This window comes from Oncorhynchus nerka, unplaced genomic scaffold (assembly GCF_034236695.1).
Source record: "Oncorhynchus nerka isolate Pitt River unplaced genomic scaffold, Oner_Uvic_2.0 unplaced_scaffold_690, whole genome shotgun sequence".
In the NCBI taxonomy this organism is placed as follows: domain Eukaryota; kingdom Metazoa; phylum Chordata; class Actinopteri; order Salmoniformes; family Salmonidae; genus Oncorhynchus; species Oncorhynchus nerka.
Window position 1 is genome coordinate 289645 of NW_027040475.1, and position 16703 is coordinate 306347.

Below are 16703 nucleotides of genomic sequence, written 5' to 3' on the forward strand. Positions count from 1 at the left end.
CCCCTGTCTCTCACCCCCTATCCCCTGTCTCTCCCCCTTCCCCCTCTCCCCTGTCTCTAACCCCTCTCCCCTGTCTCTCCCTCCCCAGGCCCGTGTGGGCGGCATCGAGTTCTCCCCGGGCGTGGTCCACATCACGTCAGACAGTCCGCTGAGCAGCACGGCCATCATCAGCATCGCCGGCGCCGGTGCCCTGCTCATCCTCTTCATTGTGATAGTGCTCATTGCATATAAACGCAAGTCACGCGAGAGCGACCTCACCCTGAAGAGGCTGCAGATGCAGATGGACAACCTAGAGTCTCGTGTGGCCCTGGAGTGTAAAGAGGGTAAGGATTCACATTATTAATTGTACTCCATACATTTTCCATGACACCCAAAAGTAAAATTCCAATTCACACAGTTATCAAGAGACCAACCCAGGTCATCCCTACTGTCTCTGATCTGGTGGACTCAATAAACACATGTTCCATTTGTCAGTGATGTCATTTTTTATGATGGTATCTTTGCTTGTACTCAAGTATGATGATCTGACTACTTTTTCCACCACCGTCAATAGAGTCAGTGAAATGCCTTTGCATGAGCAGCACCACAGTTTGTGATGGACAAGATGCAAGACATCGCTCTCACACAGTTACACACAGTATCTGCACGTGTGCACGGGTTCACCTCCTGCTGTTACAACCTGGTACCCACGGGACAGAAACAGTGGACGGGTTCACCTCCTGCTGTTACAACCTGGTACCCACGGGACAGAAACAGTGGAGAAGTTTAGCCTCACGCTCCAAAGCTCTTAGTTGTTGCGGAAATTGACCCAATATGCTCTTTACTCTGTGTATCTACAGTTGAAGTCGGAAGTGTAAATACACTTAGGTTGGAGTCATTAAAACTCGTTTTTCAACCACACTACAAATTTCTTGTTAACAAACTACAGTTTTGGCAAGGTGGTTAGGACATCTACTTTGTGCATGACACAAGTAATTTTTCCAACAATTGTTTACAGACAGATTATTTCACAATTAATTCACTGTATCACAATTCCAGTGGGTCAGAAGTTTACATACACTAAGTTGACTGTGCCTTTAAACAGCTTGGAAAATTCCACAAAATGATGTCATGGCTTTAGAAGCTTCTAATAGGCTAATTGACATCATTTGAGTCAATTGGAGGTGTACCTGTGGATATATTTCAAGGCCTACCTTCAAACTCAGTGCCTCTTTGCTTGACATCATGGGAAAATCAAAAGAAATCAGCCAAGACCTCAGGAAAAAAATGTAGACCTCCACAAGTCTGGTTCATCCTTGGGAGTCATTTCCAAACGCCTGAAGGTACCACGTCCATCTGTACAAACAATAGTACGCGAGTATAAACACCATGGGACCACGCAGCCGTCATACCGCTCAGGAAGTAGACACCTTCTGTCTCCTAGAGATAAACATAGTTTGGTGCGAAAAGTGCAAATCAATCCCAGAACAACAGCAAAGGACCTTGTGAAGATGCTGGAGGAAACAGGTACAAAAGTATCTATATCCACAGTAAAACGATCCCTATATCGACATAACCTAAAAGGCCACTCAGCAAGGAAGAAGCCACTGCTCCAAAACTGCCATAAAAAAGCCAGACTATGGTTTGCAACTGCACATGGGGGGGGACAAAGATCAACATTTTTTGGGGAAATTTCCTATGGTCTGATGAAACAAAAATGGCCATAACGGCCATAATGACCATTGTTATGTTTGGAGGAAAAAGGGGGAGGCTTGCAAGCCGAAGAACACCATCCCAACCGTGAAGCACGGGGTGGCAGCATCATGTTGTGGGGGTGCTTTGCTGCAGGAGGGACTGGTGCACTTCACAAAATAGATGACATCATAAGGTGGGAAAATTATGTGGATATATGGACAATGATCCCAAGCATACTTCCAAAGTTGTGGAAAATGGCTTAAGGACAACAAAGTCAAGGTATTGGAGTGGCCATCACAAAGCCCTGACCTCAATCCTATAGAAAATGTGTGGGCAGAACTGAAAAAGCGTGTGCGAGCAGGGAGGCCACTAAACCTGAGTCAGTTACACCAGCTCTGTCAGGAGGAATGGGCCAAAATTCACCCAACTTATTGTGGGAAGCTTGTGGAAGGCTACCCAAAACGTTTGACCCAAGTTAAACAATTTGAAGACAATGCTACCAAATACTAATTGAGTGGATGTAAACTTCTGACCCCATTATTCTGACATTTCACATTCTTAAAATAAAGTGGTGATCCTAACTGACCTAAGACAGGGGATTTTTACTAGGATTAAATGTCAGGAATTGTGAAAAACGGAGTTTAAATGTATTTGGCTGAGGTGTATGTAAACTTCCGATTTCAACTATACGTCATGTCGCTGACTCTACCTTTAAGGAGACTGTTTGTCCGTTTATCCCCTCAGCCTTTGCCGAGCTGCAGACAGACATCCATGAGTTGACCAGTGACCTGGACGGAGTGGGCATCCCCTTCCTGGACTACAGAGCCTACACCATGAGGGTCCTCTTCCCTGGCATAGAGGAGCACCCTGTTCTCAGGGACCTGGAGGTAAGAGCTGCCCTGTCAACTGCCTGACCAAATATCACAACGGCTGCCTTATCATCTGCCTGACTGAATTTCACTTCAGTTTAAGTCCTAAACATTGTTCTTGGTTAAATACCTGACATAGAACCATGGGCATATCTCAAAGTGGTTTCCATCAATGCATTCTAATTCAAACGTATAAAAGTAAATTAGAGGCACAGTGGGGTTACGGGCAGAATTAAAGCTGTCGTTGTTTGTGCTCACGCTCGGTAAACAAATAACACTGTCTCTCATTAGTGCTTGACGCAGTAGTCCAGTCAAATCTCTTGTTAGTAATGGTAACAACATGTGACAAGACGGTTTCTCAGAGTCGAGGACAAATTAAAAGTATAGCGGAGAGAAAAGCAAATCAACTCTGAACTGACAAGCTAGTTATTTATTCCCTAATAGCAGTGATGGACAGTGATAATTGAACAACTTCTAGCTGCGAGGCACCGATTTCACAGACTCAGAGTCGACCATGCGGGTGCCTGATGAGAATTCCCCGTTATAAGAAAAATTAATGATGTTTTAATTGGTATAAATGTCCCGTTATATGAGGGAGTTTAATGTGAAATGAAACCTAATGAAAGTAGCAGTGGGCTCATCTCTGGCTGGTGATAGCTGGTTATTGATGTGGGAGATGATACAGGAAATAGCCCTTATTGGGCTTGGAGCAAATAAAGTGTGGATGGGCAATCTCCAACAGTGCATATTTATAGTTTGTAGAGTGAATTTGATTGGGCTGAATCTCTCTCTCTCTTTATAAAAGGATTAGAGCTAACGTCTCAATGACTCAAATGTACTAATATTAGCGACGACTCTAGGCCTACCTGTTAAATCGCAAGAAGATATTCATTGTATTTTTCCCCAGAGAATATGGAAAATGGATGCCTACTGTTTCTCCTGATTTTGTGATAGTAATCAGTAGGTGGGATGTTGAATAGGGCTGTTTGATTATGGGGCTACAGTGGGATGTTGAATAGGGCTGTTTAATTATGGGGCTACAGTGGGATGTTGAATAGGGCTGTTTAATTATGGGGCTACAGTGGGATGTTGAATAGGGTTGTTTGATTATGGGGCTACAGTGGGATGTTGAATAGGGTTGTTGTTTAATTATGGGGCTACAGTGGGATGTTGAATAGGGTTGTTGTTTAATTATGGGGCTACAGTGGGATGTTGAATAGGGCTGTTTAATTATGGGGCTACAGTGGGATGTTGAATAGGGCTGTTTAATTATGGGGCTACAGTGGGATGTTGAATAGGGCTGTTGTTTAATTATGGGGCTACAGTGGGATGTTGAATAGGGCTGTTTAATTATGGGGCTACAGTGGGATGTTGAATAGGGCTGTTTAATTATGGGGCTACAGTGGGATGTTGAATAGGGTTGTTTTTAATTATGGGGCTACAGTGGGATGTTGAATAGGGCTGTTTAATTATGGGGCTACAGTGGGATGTTGAATAGGGCTGTTGTTTAATTATGGGGCTACAGTGGGATGTTGAATAGGGCTGTTTAATTATGGGGCTACAGTGGGATGTTGAATAGGGCTGTTGTTTAATTATGGGGCTACAGTGGGATGTTGAATAGGGCTGTTTAATTATGGGGCTACAGTGGGATGTTGAATAGGGCTGTTTAATTATGGGGCTACAGTGGGATGTTGAATAGGGCTGTTTAATTATGGGGCTACAGTGGGATGTTGAATAGGGCTGTTTTTAATTATGGGGCTAATTATGGGGCTACAGTGGGATGTTGAATAGGGCTGTTGTTTAATTATGGGGCTACAGTGGGATGTTGAATAGGGCTGTTTAATTATGGGGCTACAGTGGGATGTTGAATAGGGCTGTTTAATTATGGGGCTACAGTGGGATGTTGAATAGGGCTGTTTAATTATGGGGCTACAGTGGGATGTTGAATAGGGCTGTTTAATTATGGGGCTACAGTGGGATGTTGAATAGGGCTGTTGTTTAATTATGGGGCTACAGTGGGATGTTGAATAGGGCTGTTTTTAATTATGGGGCTACAGTGGGATGTTGAATAGGGCTGTTTAATTATGGGGCTACAGTGGGATGTTGAATAGGGCTGTTTTTAATTATGGGGCTACAGTGGGATGTTGAATAGGGCTGTTTTAATTATGGGGCTACAGTGGGATGTTGAATAGGGCTGTTGTTTAATTATGGGGCTACAGTGGGATGTTGAATAGGGCTGTTTAATTATGGGGCTACAGTGGGATGTTGAATAGGGCTGTTTAATTATGGGGCTACAGTGGGATGTTGAATAGGGCTGTTGTTTAATTATGGGGCTACAGTGGGATGTTGAATAGGGCTGTTTAATTATGGGGCTACAGTGGGATGTTGAATAGGGCTGTTTAATTATGGGGCTTTACAGTGGGATGTTGAATAGGGCTGTTTAATTATGGGGCTACAGTGGGATGTTGAATAGGGCTGTTTTTAATTATGGGGCTACAGTGGGATGTTGAATAGGGCTTGAATAGGGCTGTTTAATTATGGGGCTACAGTGGGATGTTGAATAGGGCTGTTTTTAATTATGGGGCTACAGTGGGATGTTGAATAGGGCTGTTTAATTATGGGGCTACAGTGGGATGTTGAATAGGGCTGTTTAATTATGGGGCTACAGTGGGATGTTGAATAGGGCTGTTGTTTAATTATGGGGCTACAGTGGGATGTTGAATAGGGCTGTTTAATTATGGGGCTACAGTGGGATGTTGAATAGGGCTGTTTAATTATGGGGCTACAGTGGGATGTTGAATAGGGCTGTTGTTTAATTATGGGGCTACAGTGGGATGTTGAATAGGGCTGAATATGGGGCTACAGTGGGATGTTGAATTTAATTATGGGGCTACAGTGGGATGTTGAATAGGGCTGTTTAATTATGGGGCTACAGTGGGATGTTGAATAGGGCTGTTTAATTATGGGGCTACAGTGGGATGTTGAATAGGGCTGTTTAATTATGGGGCTACAGTGGGATGTTGAATAGGGCTGTTTTTAATTATGGGGCTACAGTGGGATGTTGAATAGGGCTGTTTAATTATGGGGCTACAGTGGGATGTTGAATAGGGCTGTTTAATTATGGGGCTACAGTGGGATGTTGAATAGGGCTGTTTAATTATGGGGCTACAGTGGGATGTTGAATAGGGCTGTTTTTAATTATGGGGCTACAGTGGGATGTTGAATAGGGCTGTTTAATTATGGGGCTACAGTGGGATGTTGAATAGGGCTGTTTTTAATTATGGGGCTACAGTGGGATGTTGAATAGGGCTGTTTAATTATGGGGCTACAGTGGGATGTTGAATAGGGCTGTTTAATTATGGGGCTACAGTGGGATGTTGAATAGGGCTGTTGTTTAATTGTTGAATAGGGGTTTAATACTAGTGGGATGTTGAATAGGGCTGTTTAATTATGGGGCTACAGTGGGATGTTGAATAGGGCTGTTTAATTATGGGGCTACAGTGGGATGTTGAATAGGGCTGTTGTTTAATTATGGGGCTACAGTGGGATGTTGAATAGGGCTGTTTAATTATGGGGCTACAGTGGGATGTTGAATAGGGCTGTTTAATTATGGGGCTACAGTGGGATGTTGAATAGGGCTGTTTAATTATGGGGCTACAGTGGGATGTTGAATAGGGCTGTTTTTAATTATGGGGCTACAGTGGGATGTTGAATAGGGCTGTTTAATTATGGGGCTACAGTGGGATGTTGAATAGGGCTGTTTTTAATTATGGGGCTACAGTGGGATGTTGAATAGGGCTGTTTAATTATGGGGCTACAGTGGGATGTTGAATAGGGCTGTTGTTTAATCTATGGGGCTACAGTGGGATGTTGAATAGGGGATGCTGTTGTTTAATTATGGGGCTACAGTGGGATGTTGAATAGGGCTGTTTAATTATGGGGCTACAGTGGGATGTTGAATAGGGCTGTTTTTAATTATGGGGCTACAGTGGGATGTTGAATAGGGCTGTTTTTAATTATGGGGCTACAGTGGGATGTTGAATAGGGCTGTTTAATTATGGGGCTACAGTGGGATGTTGAATAGGGCTGTTTAATTATGGGGCTACAGTGGGATGTTGAATAGGGTTGTTGTTTAATTATGGGGCTACAGTGGGATGTTGAATAGGGCTGTTGTTTAATTATGGGGCTACAGTGGGATGTTGAATAGGGCTGTTTTTAATTATGGGGCTACAGTGGGATGTTGAATAGGGCTGTTTAATTATGGGGCTACAGTGGGATGTTGAATAGGGCTGTTTTTAATTATGGGGCTACAGTGGGATGTTGAATAGGGCTGTTTTTGGGGCTAATGTTGAATAGGGGTTTAATTATGGGGCTACAGTGGGATGTTGAATAGGGCTGTTTAATTATGGGGCTACAGTGGGATGTTGAATAGGGCTGTTTTTAATTATGGGGCTACAGTGGGATGTTGAATAGGGCTGTTTTTAATTATGGGGCTACAGTGGGATGTTGAATAGGGCTGTTTAATTATGGGGCTACAGTGGGATGTTGAATAGGGCTGTTTAATTATGGGGCTACAGTGGGATGTTGAATAGGGCTGTTGTTTAATTATGGGGCTACAGTGGGATGTTGAATAGGGCTGTTTAATTATGGGGCTACAGTGGGATGTTGAATAGGGCTGTTGTTTAATTATGGGGCTACAGTGGGATGTTGAATAGGGCTGTTTTTAATTATGGGGCTACAGTGGGATGTTGAATAGGGCTGTTTAATTATGGGGCTACAGTGGATGTTGAATAGGGCTGTTTTTAATGGGGCTACAGTGGGATGTTGAATAGGGCTGTTTAATTATGGGGCTACAGTGGGATGTTGAATAGGGCTGTTTTTAATTATGGGGCTACAGTGGGATGTTGAATAGGGCTGTTTAATTATGGGGCTACAGTGGGATGTTGAATAGGGCTGTTTTATTATGGGGCTACAGTGGGATGTTGAATAGGGCTGTTTAATTATGGGGCTACAGTGGGATGTTGAATAGGGCTGTTTAATTATGGGGCTACAGTGGGATGTTGAATAGGGTTGTTTAATTATGGGGCTACAGTGGGATGTTGAATAGGGCTGTTTAATTATGGGGCTACAGTGGGATGTTGAATAGGGTTGTTGTTTAATTATGGGGCTACAGTGGGATGTTGAATAGGGCTGTTTAATTATGGGGCTACAGTGGGATGTTGAATAGGGCTGTTTTAATTATGGGGCTACAGTGGGATGTTGAATAGGGCTGTTTTTAATTATGGGGCTACAGTGGGATGTTGAATAGGGCTGTTTAATTATGGGGCTACAGTGGGATGTTGAATAGGGCTGTTGTTTAATTATGGGGCTACAGTGGGATGTTGAATAGGGCTGTTGTTTAATTATGGGGCTACAGTGGGATGTTGAATAGGGCTGTTTAATTATGGGGCTACAGTGGGATGTTGAATAGGGCTGTTGTTTAATTATGGGGCTACAGTGGGATGTTGAATAGGGCTGTTGTTTAATTATGGGGCTACAGTGGGATGTTGAATAGGGCTGTTGTTTAATTATGGGGCTACAGTGGGATGTTGAATAGGGCTGTTTAATTATGGGGCTACAGTGGGATGTTGAATAGGGCTGTTGTTTAATTATGGGGCTACAGTGGGATGTTGAATAGGGCTGTTTTTAATTATGGGGCTACAGTGGGATGTTGAATAGGGCTGTTTTTAATTATGGGGCTACAGTGGGATGTTGAATAGGGCTGTTTTTAATTATGGGGCTACAGTGGGATGTTGAATAGGGCTGTTGTTTAATTATGGGGCTACAGTGGGATGTTGAATAGGGCTGTTTTTAATTATGGGGCTACAGTGGGATGTTGAATAGGGCTGTTTTGAATTGTTTAATTATGGGGCTACAGTGGGATGTTGAATAGGGCTGTTGTTTAATTATGGGGCTACAGTGGGATGTTGAATAGGGCTGTTTAATTATGGGGCTACAGTGGGATGTTGAATAGGGCTGTTGTTTAATTATGGGGCTACAGTGGGATGTTGAATAGGGCTGTTTTAATTATGGGGCTACAGTGGGATGTTGAATAGGGCTGTTTAATTATGGGGCTACAGTGGGATGTTGAATAGGGCTTGTTTAATTATGGGGCTACAGTGGGATGTTGAATAGGGCTGTTTAATTATGGGGCTACAGTGGGATGTTGAATAGGGCTGTTTAATTATGGGGCTACAGTGGGATGTTGAATAGGGCTGTTTTTAATTATGGGGCTACAGTGGGATGTTGAATAGGGCTGTTTAATTATGGGGCTACAGTGGGATGTTGAATAGGGCTGTTTAATTATGGGGCTACAGTGGGATGTTGAATAGGGCTGTTTTTAATTATGGGGCTACAGTGGGATGTTGAATAGGGCTGTTTAATTATGGGGCTACAGTGGGATGTTGAATAGGGCTGTTTAATTATGGGGCTACAGTGGGATGTTGAATAGGGCTGTTTAATTATGGGGCTACAGTGGGATGTTGAATAGGGCTGTTTAATTATGGGGCTACAGTGGGATGTTGAATAGGGCTGTTGTTTAATTATGGGGCTACAGTGGGATGTTGAATAGGGCTGTTTAATTATGGGGCTACAGTGGGATGTTGAATAGGGCTGTTTAATTAATGGGGCTATGGGGCTACAGTGGGATGTTGAATAGGGCTGTTTAATTATGGGGCTACAGTGGGATGTTGAATAGGGCTGTTTAATTATGGGGCTACAGTGGGATGTTGAATAGGGCTGTTTAATTATGGGGCTACAGTGGGATGTTGAATAGGGCTGTTTAATTATGGGGCTACAGTGGGATGTTGAATAGGGCTGTTTAATTATGGGGCTACAGTGGGATGTTGAATAGGGCTGTTTAATTATGGGGCTACAGTGGGATGTTGAATAGGGCTGTTGTTTAATTATGGGGCTACAGTGGGATGTTGAATAGGGCTGTTGTTTAATTGTTGATGGGGCTGTTTAATTATGGGGCTACAGTGGGATGTTGAATAGGGTGTTTTTAATTATGGGGCTACAGTGGGATGTTGAATAGGGCTGTTTTTAATTATGGGGCTACAGTGGGATGTTGAATAGGGCTGTTTTTAATTATGGGGCTACAGTGGGATGTTGAATAGGGCTGTTTAATTATGGGGCTACAGTGGGATGTTGAATAGGGTTGTTTAATTATGGGGCTACAGTGGGATGTTGAATAGGGCTGTTTTTAATTATGGGGCTACAGTGGGATGTTGAATAGGGCTGTTTAATTATGGGGCTACAGTGGGATGTTGAATAGGGCTGTTTTTAATTATGGGGCTACAGTGGGATGTTGAATAGGGCTGTTTTTAATTATGGGGCTACAGTGGGATGTTGAATAGGGCTGTTGTTTAGGGCTGTTTATGGGGCTACAGTGGGATGTTGAATAGGGCTGTTGTTTAATTATGGGGCTACAGTGGGATGTTGAATAGGGCTGTTTAATTATGGGGCTACAGTGGGATGTTGAATAGGGCTGTTTAATTATGGGGCTGTTTTTAATTAGGGGGATGTTGAATAGGGCTGTTTTTAATTATGGGGCTACAGTGGGATGTTGAATAGGGCTGTTTAATTATGGGGCTACAGTGGGATGTTGAATAGGGCTGTTTAATTATGGGGCTACAGTGGGATGTTGAATAGGGCTGTTTAATTATGGGGCTACAGGGGATGTTGAATAGGGGTTTATGTTGAATACAGGGATGTTGAATAGGGCTGTTTAATTATGGGGCTACAGTGGGATGTTGAATAGGGCTGTTTAATTATGGGGCTACAGTGGGATGTTGAATAGGGCTGTTGTTTAATTATGGGGCTACAGTGGGATGTTGAATAGGGCTGTTTAATTATGGGGCTACAGTGGGATGTTGAATAGGGCTGTTGTTTAATTATGGGGCTACAGTGGGATGTTGAATAGGGCTGTTTAATTATGGGGCTACAGTGGGATGTTGAATAGGGCTGTTTAATTATGGGGCTACAGTGGGATGTTGAATAGGGCTGTTTAATTATGGGGCTACAGTGGGATGTTGAATAGGGCTGTTTAATTATGGGGCTACAGTGGGATGTTGAATAGGGCTGTTGTTTAATTATGGGGCTACAGTGGGATGTTGAATAGGGCTGTTGTTTAATTATGGGGCTACAGTGGGATGTTGAATAGGGCTGTTTAATTATGGGGCTACAGTGGGATGTTGAATAGGGCTGTTGTTTAATTATGGGGCTACAGTGGGATGTTGAATAGGGCTGTTTAATTATGGGGCTACAGTGGGATGTTGAATAGGGCTGTTTAATTATGGGGCTACAGTGGGATGTTGAATAGGGCTGTTTTTAATTATGGGGCTACAGTGGGATGTTGAATAGGGCTGTTGTTTAATTATGGGGCTACAGTGGGATGTTGAATAGGGCTGTTTTTAATTATGGGGCTACAGTGGGATGTTGAATAGGGCTGTTGTTTGAATAGGGCTGTTGTTTAATTATGGGGCTACAGTGGGATGTTGAATAGGGCTGTTTAATTATGGGGCTACAGTGGGATGTTGAATAGGGCTGTTTAATTATGGGGCTACAGTGGGATGTTGAATAGGGCTGTTGTTTAATTATGGGGCTACAGTGGGATGTTGAATAGGGCTGTTGTTTAATTATGGGGCTACAGTGGGATGTTGAATAGGGCTGTTGTTTAATTATGGGGCTACAGTGGGATGTTGAATAGGGCTGTTTTTAATTATGGGGCTACAGTGGGATGTTGAATAGGGCTGTTTAATTATGGGGCTACAGTGGGATGTTGAATAGGGCTGTTTTTAATTATGGGGCTACAGTGGGATGTTGAATAGGGCTGTTTAATTATGGGGCTACAGTGGGATGTTGAATAGGGCTGTTTAATTATGGGGCTACAGTGGGATGTTGAATAGGGCTGTTGTTTAATTATGGGGCTACAGTGGGATGTTGAATAGGGCTGTTGTTTAATTATGGGGCTACAGTGGGATGTTGAATAGGGCTGTTTAATTATGGGGCTACAGTGGGATGTTGAATAGGGCTGTTGTTTAATTATGGGGCTACAGTGGGATGTTGAATAGGGCTGTTTAATTATGGGGCTACAGTGGGATGTTGAATAGGGCTGTTTAATTATGGGGCTACAGTGGGATGTTGAATAGGGTTGTTTAATTATGGGGCTACAGTGGGATGTTGAATAGGGCTGTTTAATTATGGGGCTACAGTGGGATGTTGAATAGGGCTGTTGTTTAATTATGGGGCTACAGTGGGATGTTGAATAGGGCTGTTTAATTATGGGGCTACAGTGGGATGTTGAATAGGGCTGTTTAATTATGGGGCTACAGTGGGATGTTGAATAGGGCTGTTTTTAATTATGGGGCTACAGTGGGATGTTGAATAGGGCTGTTTTTAATTATGGGGCTACAGTGGGATGTTGAATAGGGCTGTTTAATTATGGGGCTGAATAGTGGGATGTTGAATAGGGCTGTTTAATTATGGGGCTACAGTGGGATGTTGAATAGGGCTGTTTAATTATGGGGCTACAGTGGGATGTTGAATAGGGCTGTTTTTAATTATGGGGCTACAGTGGGATGTTGAATAGGGCTGTTTTTAATTATGGGGCTACAGTGGGATGTTGAATAGGGCTGTTTTTAATTATGGGGCTACAGTGGGATGTTGAATAGGGCTGTTTAATTATGGGGCTACAGTGGGATGTTGAATTATGGGGCTACAGTGGGATGTTGAATAGGGCTGTTTAATTATGGGGCTACAGTGGGATGTTGAATAGGGCTGTTTAATTATGGGGCTACAGTGGGATGTTGAATAGGGCTGTTTAATTATGGGGCTACAGTGGGATGTTGAATAGGACCGTTGTTTTAATTATGGGGCTACAGTGGGATGTTGAATAGGGCTGTTGTTTAATTATGGGGCTACAGTGGGATGTTGAATAGGGCTGTTTAATTATGGGGCTACAGTGGGATGTTGAATAGGGTTGTTTAATTATGGGGCTACAGTGGGATGTTGAATAGGGCTGTTTTTAATTATGGGGCTACAGTGGGATGTTGAATAGGGCTGTTTAATTATGGGGCTACAGTGGGATGTTGAATAGGGCTGTTTAATTATGGGGCTACAGTGGGATGTTGAATAGGGCTGTTGTTTAATTATGGGGCTACAGTGGGATGTTGAATAGGGCTGTTTAATTATGGGGCTACAGTGGGATGTTGAATAGGGCTGTTTAATTATGGGGCTACAGTGGGATGTTGAATTGTTTAATTATGGGGCTACAGTGGGATGTTGAATAGGGCTGTTGTTTAATTATGGGGCTACAGTGGGATGTTGAATAGGGCTGTTGTTTAGGGCTGTTGTTTAATTATGGGGCTACAGTGGGATGTTGAATAGGGCTGTTTTTAATTATGGGGCTACAGTGGGATGTTGAATAGGGCTGTTTAATTATGGGGCTACAGTGGGATGTTGAATAGGGCTGTTTAATTATGGGGCTACAGTGGGATGTTGAATAGGGCTGTTTAATTATGGGGCTACAGTGGGATGTTGAATAGGGCTGTTTAATTATGGGGCTACAGTGGGATGTTGAATAGGGCTGTTTAATTATGGGGCTACAGTGGGATGTTGAATAGGGCTGTTGTTTAATTATGGGGCTACAGTGGGATGTTGAATAGGGCTGTTTAATTAACAGTGGGATGTTGAATAGGGCTGTTGTTTAATTATGGGGCTACAGTGGGATGTTGAATAGGGGCTGTTGTTGAATAGGGCTGTTTTTATGGGGCTACAGTGGGATGTTGAATAGGGCTGTTTAATTATGGGGCTACAGTGGGATGTTGAATAGGGCTGTTTAATTATGGGGCTACAGTGGGATGTTGAATAGGGCTGTTTAATTATGGGGCTACAGTGGGATGTTGAATAGGGCTGTTTAATTATGGGGCTACAGTGGGATGTTGAATAGGGCTGTTGGGGCTTTGTTGAATAGGGCTGTTTAATTATGGGGCTACAGTGGGATGTTGAATAGGGCTGTTTAATTATGGGGCTACAGTGGGATGTTGAATAGGGCTGTTGTTTAATTATGGGGCTACAGTGGGATGTTGAATAGGGCTGTTTAATTATGGGGCTACAGTGGGATGTTGAATAGGGCTGTTTAATTATGGGGCTACAGTGGGATGTTGAATAGGGCTGTTTTTAATTATGGGGCTACAGTGGGATGTTGAATAGGGCTGTTTAATTATGGGGCTACAGTGGGATGTTGAATAGGGCTGTTTAATTATGGGGCTACAGTGGGATGTTGAATAGGGCTGTTTAATTATGGGGCTACAGTGGGATGTTGAATAGGGCTGTTTAATTATGGGGCTACAGTGGGATGTTGAATAGGGCTGTTTAATTATGGGGCTACAGTGGGATGTTGAATAGGGCTGTTTAATTATGGGGCTACAGTGGGATGTTGAATAGGGTTGTTTAATTATGGGGCTACAGTGGGATGTTGAATAGGGCTGTTTAATTATGGGGCTACAGTGGGATGTTGAATAGGGCTGTTTTATTATGGGGCTACAGTGGGATGTTGAATAGGGCTGTTTAATTATGGGGCTACAGTGGGATGTTGAATAGGGCTGTTGTTTAATTATGGGGCTACAGTGGGATGTTGAATAGGGCTGTTTAATTATGGGGCTACAGTGGGATGTTGAATAGGGCTGTTGTTTAATTATGGGGCTACAGTGGGATGTTGAATAGGGCTGTTGTTTAATTATGGGGCTACAGTGGGATGTTGAATAGGGCTGTTTAATTATGGGGCTACAGTGGGATGTTGAATAGGGCTGTTTAATTATGGGGCTACAGTGGGATGTTGAATAGGGCTGTTTAATTATGGGGCTACAGTGGGATGTTGAATAGGGCTGTTTTTAATTATGGGGCTACAGTGGGATGTTGAATAGGGCTGTTTTTAATTATGGGGCTACAGTGGGATGTTGAATAGGGCTGTTTTTAATTATGGGGCTACAGTGGGATGTTGAATAGGGCTGTTTAATTATGGGGCTACAGTGGATGTTGAATAGGGCTGTGGGTTTAATTATGGGGCTACAGTGGGATGTTGAATAGGGCTGTTTAATTATGGGGCTACAGTGGGATGTTGAATAGGGTTGTTTAATTATGGGGCTACAGTGGGATGTTGAATAGGGCTGTTTAATTATGGGGCTACAGTGGGATGTTGAATAGGGCTGTTTTTAATTATGGGGCTACAGTGGGATGTTGAATAGGGCTGTTTTGAATAATTATGGGGCTACAGTGGGATGTTGAATAGGGCTGTTGTTTAATTATGGGGCTACAGTGGGATGTTGAATAGGGCTGTTTTTAATTATGGGGCTACAGTGGGATGTTGAATAGGGCTGTTTAATTATGGGGCTACAGTGGATGTTGAATAGGGCTGTTTAATTATGGGGCTACAGTGGGATGTTGAATAGGGCTGTTTAATTATGGGGCTACAGTGGGATGTTGAATAGGGCTGTTTAATTATGGGGCTAATTTGAATAGGGCTGTTTAATTATGGGGCTACAGTGGGATGTTGAATAGGGCTGTTTTTAATTATGGGGCTACAGTGGGATGTTGAATAGGGCTGTTGTTTAATTATGGGGCTACAGTGGGATGTTGAATAGGGCTGGGGGCTGTTGTTGAATAGGGCTGTTTATTATGGGGCTACAGTGGGATGTTGAATAGGGTTGTTTAATTATGGGGCTACAGTGGGATGTTGAATAGGGCTGTTTTTAATTATGGGGCTACAGTGGGATGTTGAATAGGGCTGTTTTTAATTATGGGGCTACAGTGGGATGTTGAATAGGGCTGTTTTTAATTATGGGGCTACAGTGGGATGTTGAATAGGGCTGTTTTTAATTATGGGGCTACAGTGGGATGTTGAATAGGGCTGTTTTAATTATGGGGCTACAGTGGGATGTTGAATAGGGCTGTTTTTAATTATGGGGCTACAGTGGGATGTTGAATAGGGCTGTTTAATTATGGGGCTACAGTGGGATGTTGAATAGGGCTGTTTAATTATGGGGCTACAGTGGGATGTTGAATAGGGCTGTTTAATTATGGGGCTACAGTGGGATGTTGAATAGGGCTGTTTAATTATGGGGCTACAGTGGGATGTTGAATAGGGCTGTTGTTTAATTATGGGGCTACAGTGGGATGTTGAATAGGGCTGTTTAATTATGGGGCTACAGTGGGATGTTGAATAGGGCTGTTTTTAATTATGGGGCTACAGTGGGATGTTGAATAGGGCTGTTTTTAATTATGGGGCTACAGTGGGATGTTGAATAGGGCTGTTTAATTATGGGGCTACAGTGGGATGTTGAATAGGGCTGTTTTTAATTATGGGGCTACAGTGGGATGTTGAATAGGGCTGTTTGTTTTGTTTAATTATGGGGCTACAGTGGGATGTTGAATAGGGTTGTTTAATTATGGGGCTACAGTGGGATGTTGAATAGGGCTGTTTAATTATGGGGCTACAGTGGGATGTTGAATAGGGCTGTTTTTAATTATGGGGCTACAGTGGGATGTTGAATAGGGCTGTTTTTAATTATGGGGCTACAGTGGGATGTTGAATAGGACCGTTGTTTTAATTATGGGGCTACAGTGGGATGTTGAATAGGGTTGTTTAATTATGGGGCTACAGTGGGATGTTGAATAGGGCTGTTGTTTAATTATGGGGCTACAGTGGGATGTTGAATAGGGCTGTTGTTTAATTATGGGGCTACAGTGGGATGTTGAATAGGGCTGTTGTTTAATTATGGGGCTACAGTGGGATGTTGAATAGGGCTGTTTAATTATGGGGCTACAGTGGGATGTTGAATAGGGCTGTTTAATTATGGGGCTACAGTGGGATGTTGAATAGGGCTGTTTTTAATTATGGGGCTACAGTGGGATGTTGAATAGGGCTGTTTAATTATGGGGCTACAGTGGGATGTTGAATAGGGCTGTTTTTGAATTATGGGGCTACAGTGGGATGTTGAATAGGGCTGTTTTTAATTATGGGGCTACAGTGGGATGTTGAATAGGGCTGTTTTTAATTATGGGGCTACAGTGGGATGTTGAATAGGGCTGTTTTTAATTATGGGGCTACAGTGGGATGTT

The 16703-nt window shown here is 43.1% G+C and overlaps 1 protein-coding gene across 1 annotated transcript in view; it reads left to right on the forward strand.

Moving 5' to 3' along the window:
• LOC115125652 (plexin-A4-like) overlaps positions 1–16703 on the forward strand; it is a gene marked incomplete at its 3' end in the record, with an annotated part of 305241 nt that overhangs the window by 160138 nt on the left and 128400 nt on the right. The window contains exons 17-18 of the mRNA XM_065017000.1: positions 89–323; positions 2419–2561. Of these exons, the coding sequence (XP_064873072.1) occupies positions 89–323; positions 2419–2561 (378 nt within the window). The remainder of the gene's footprint in view (positions 1–88; positions 324–2418; positions 2562–16703) is intronic.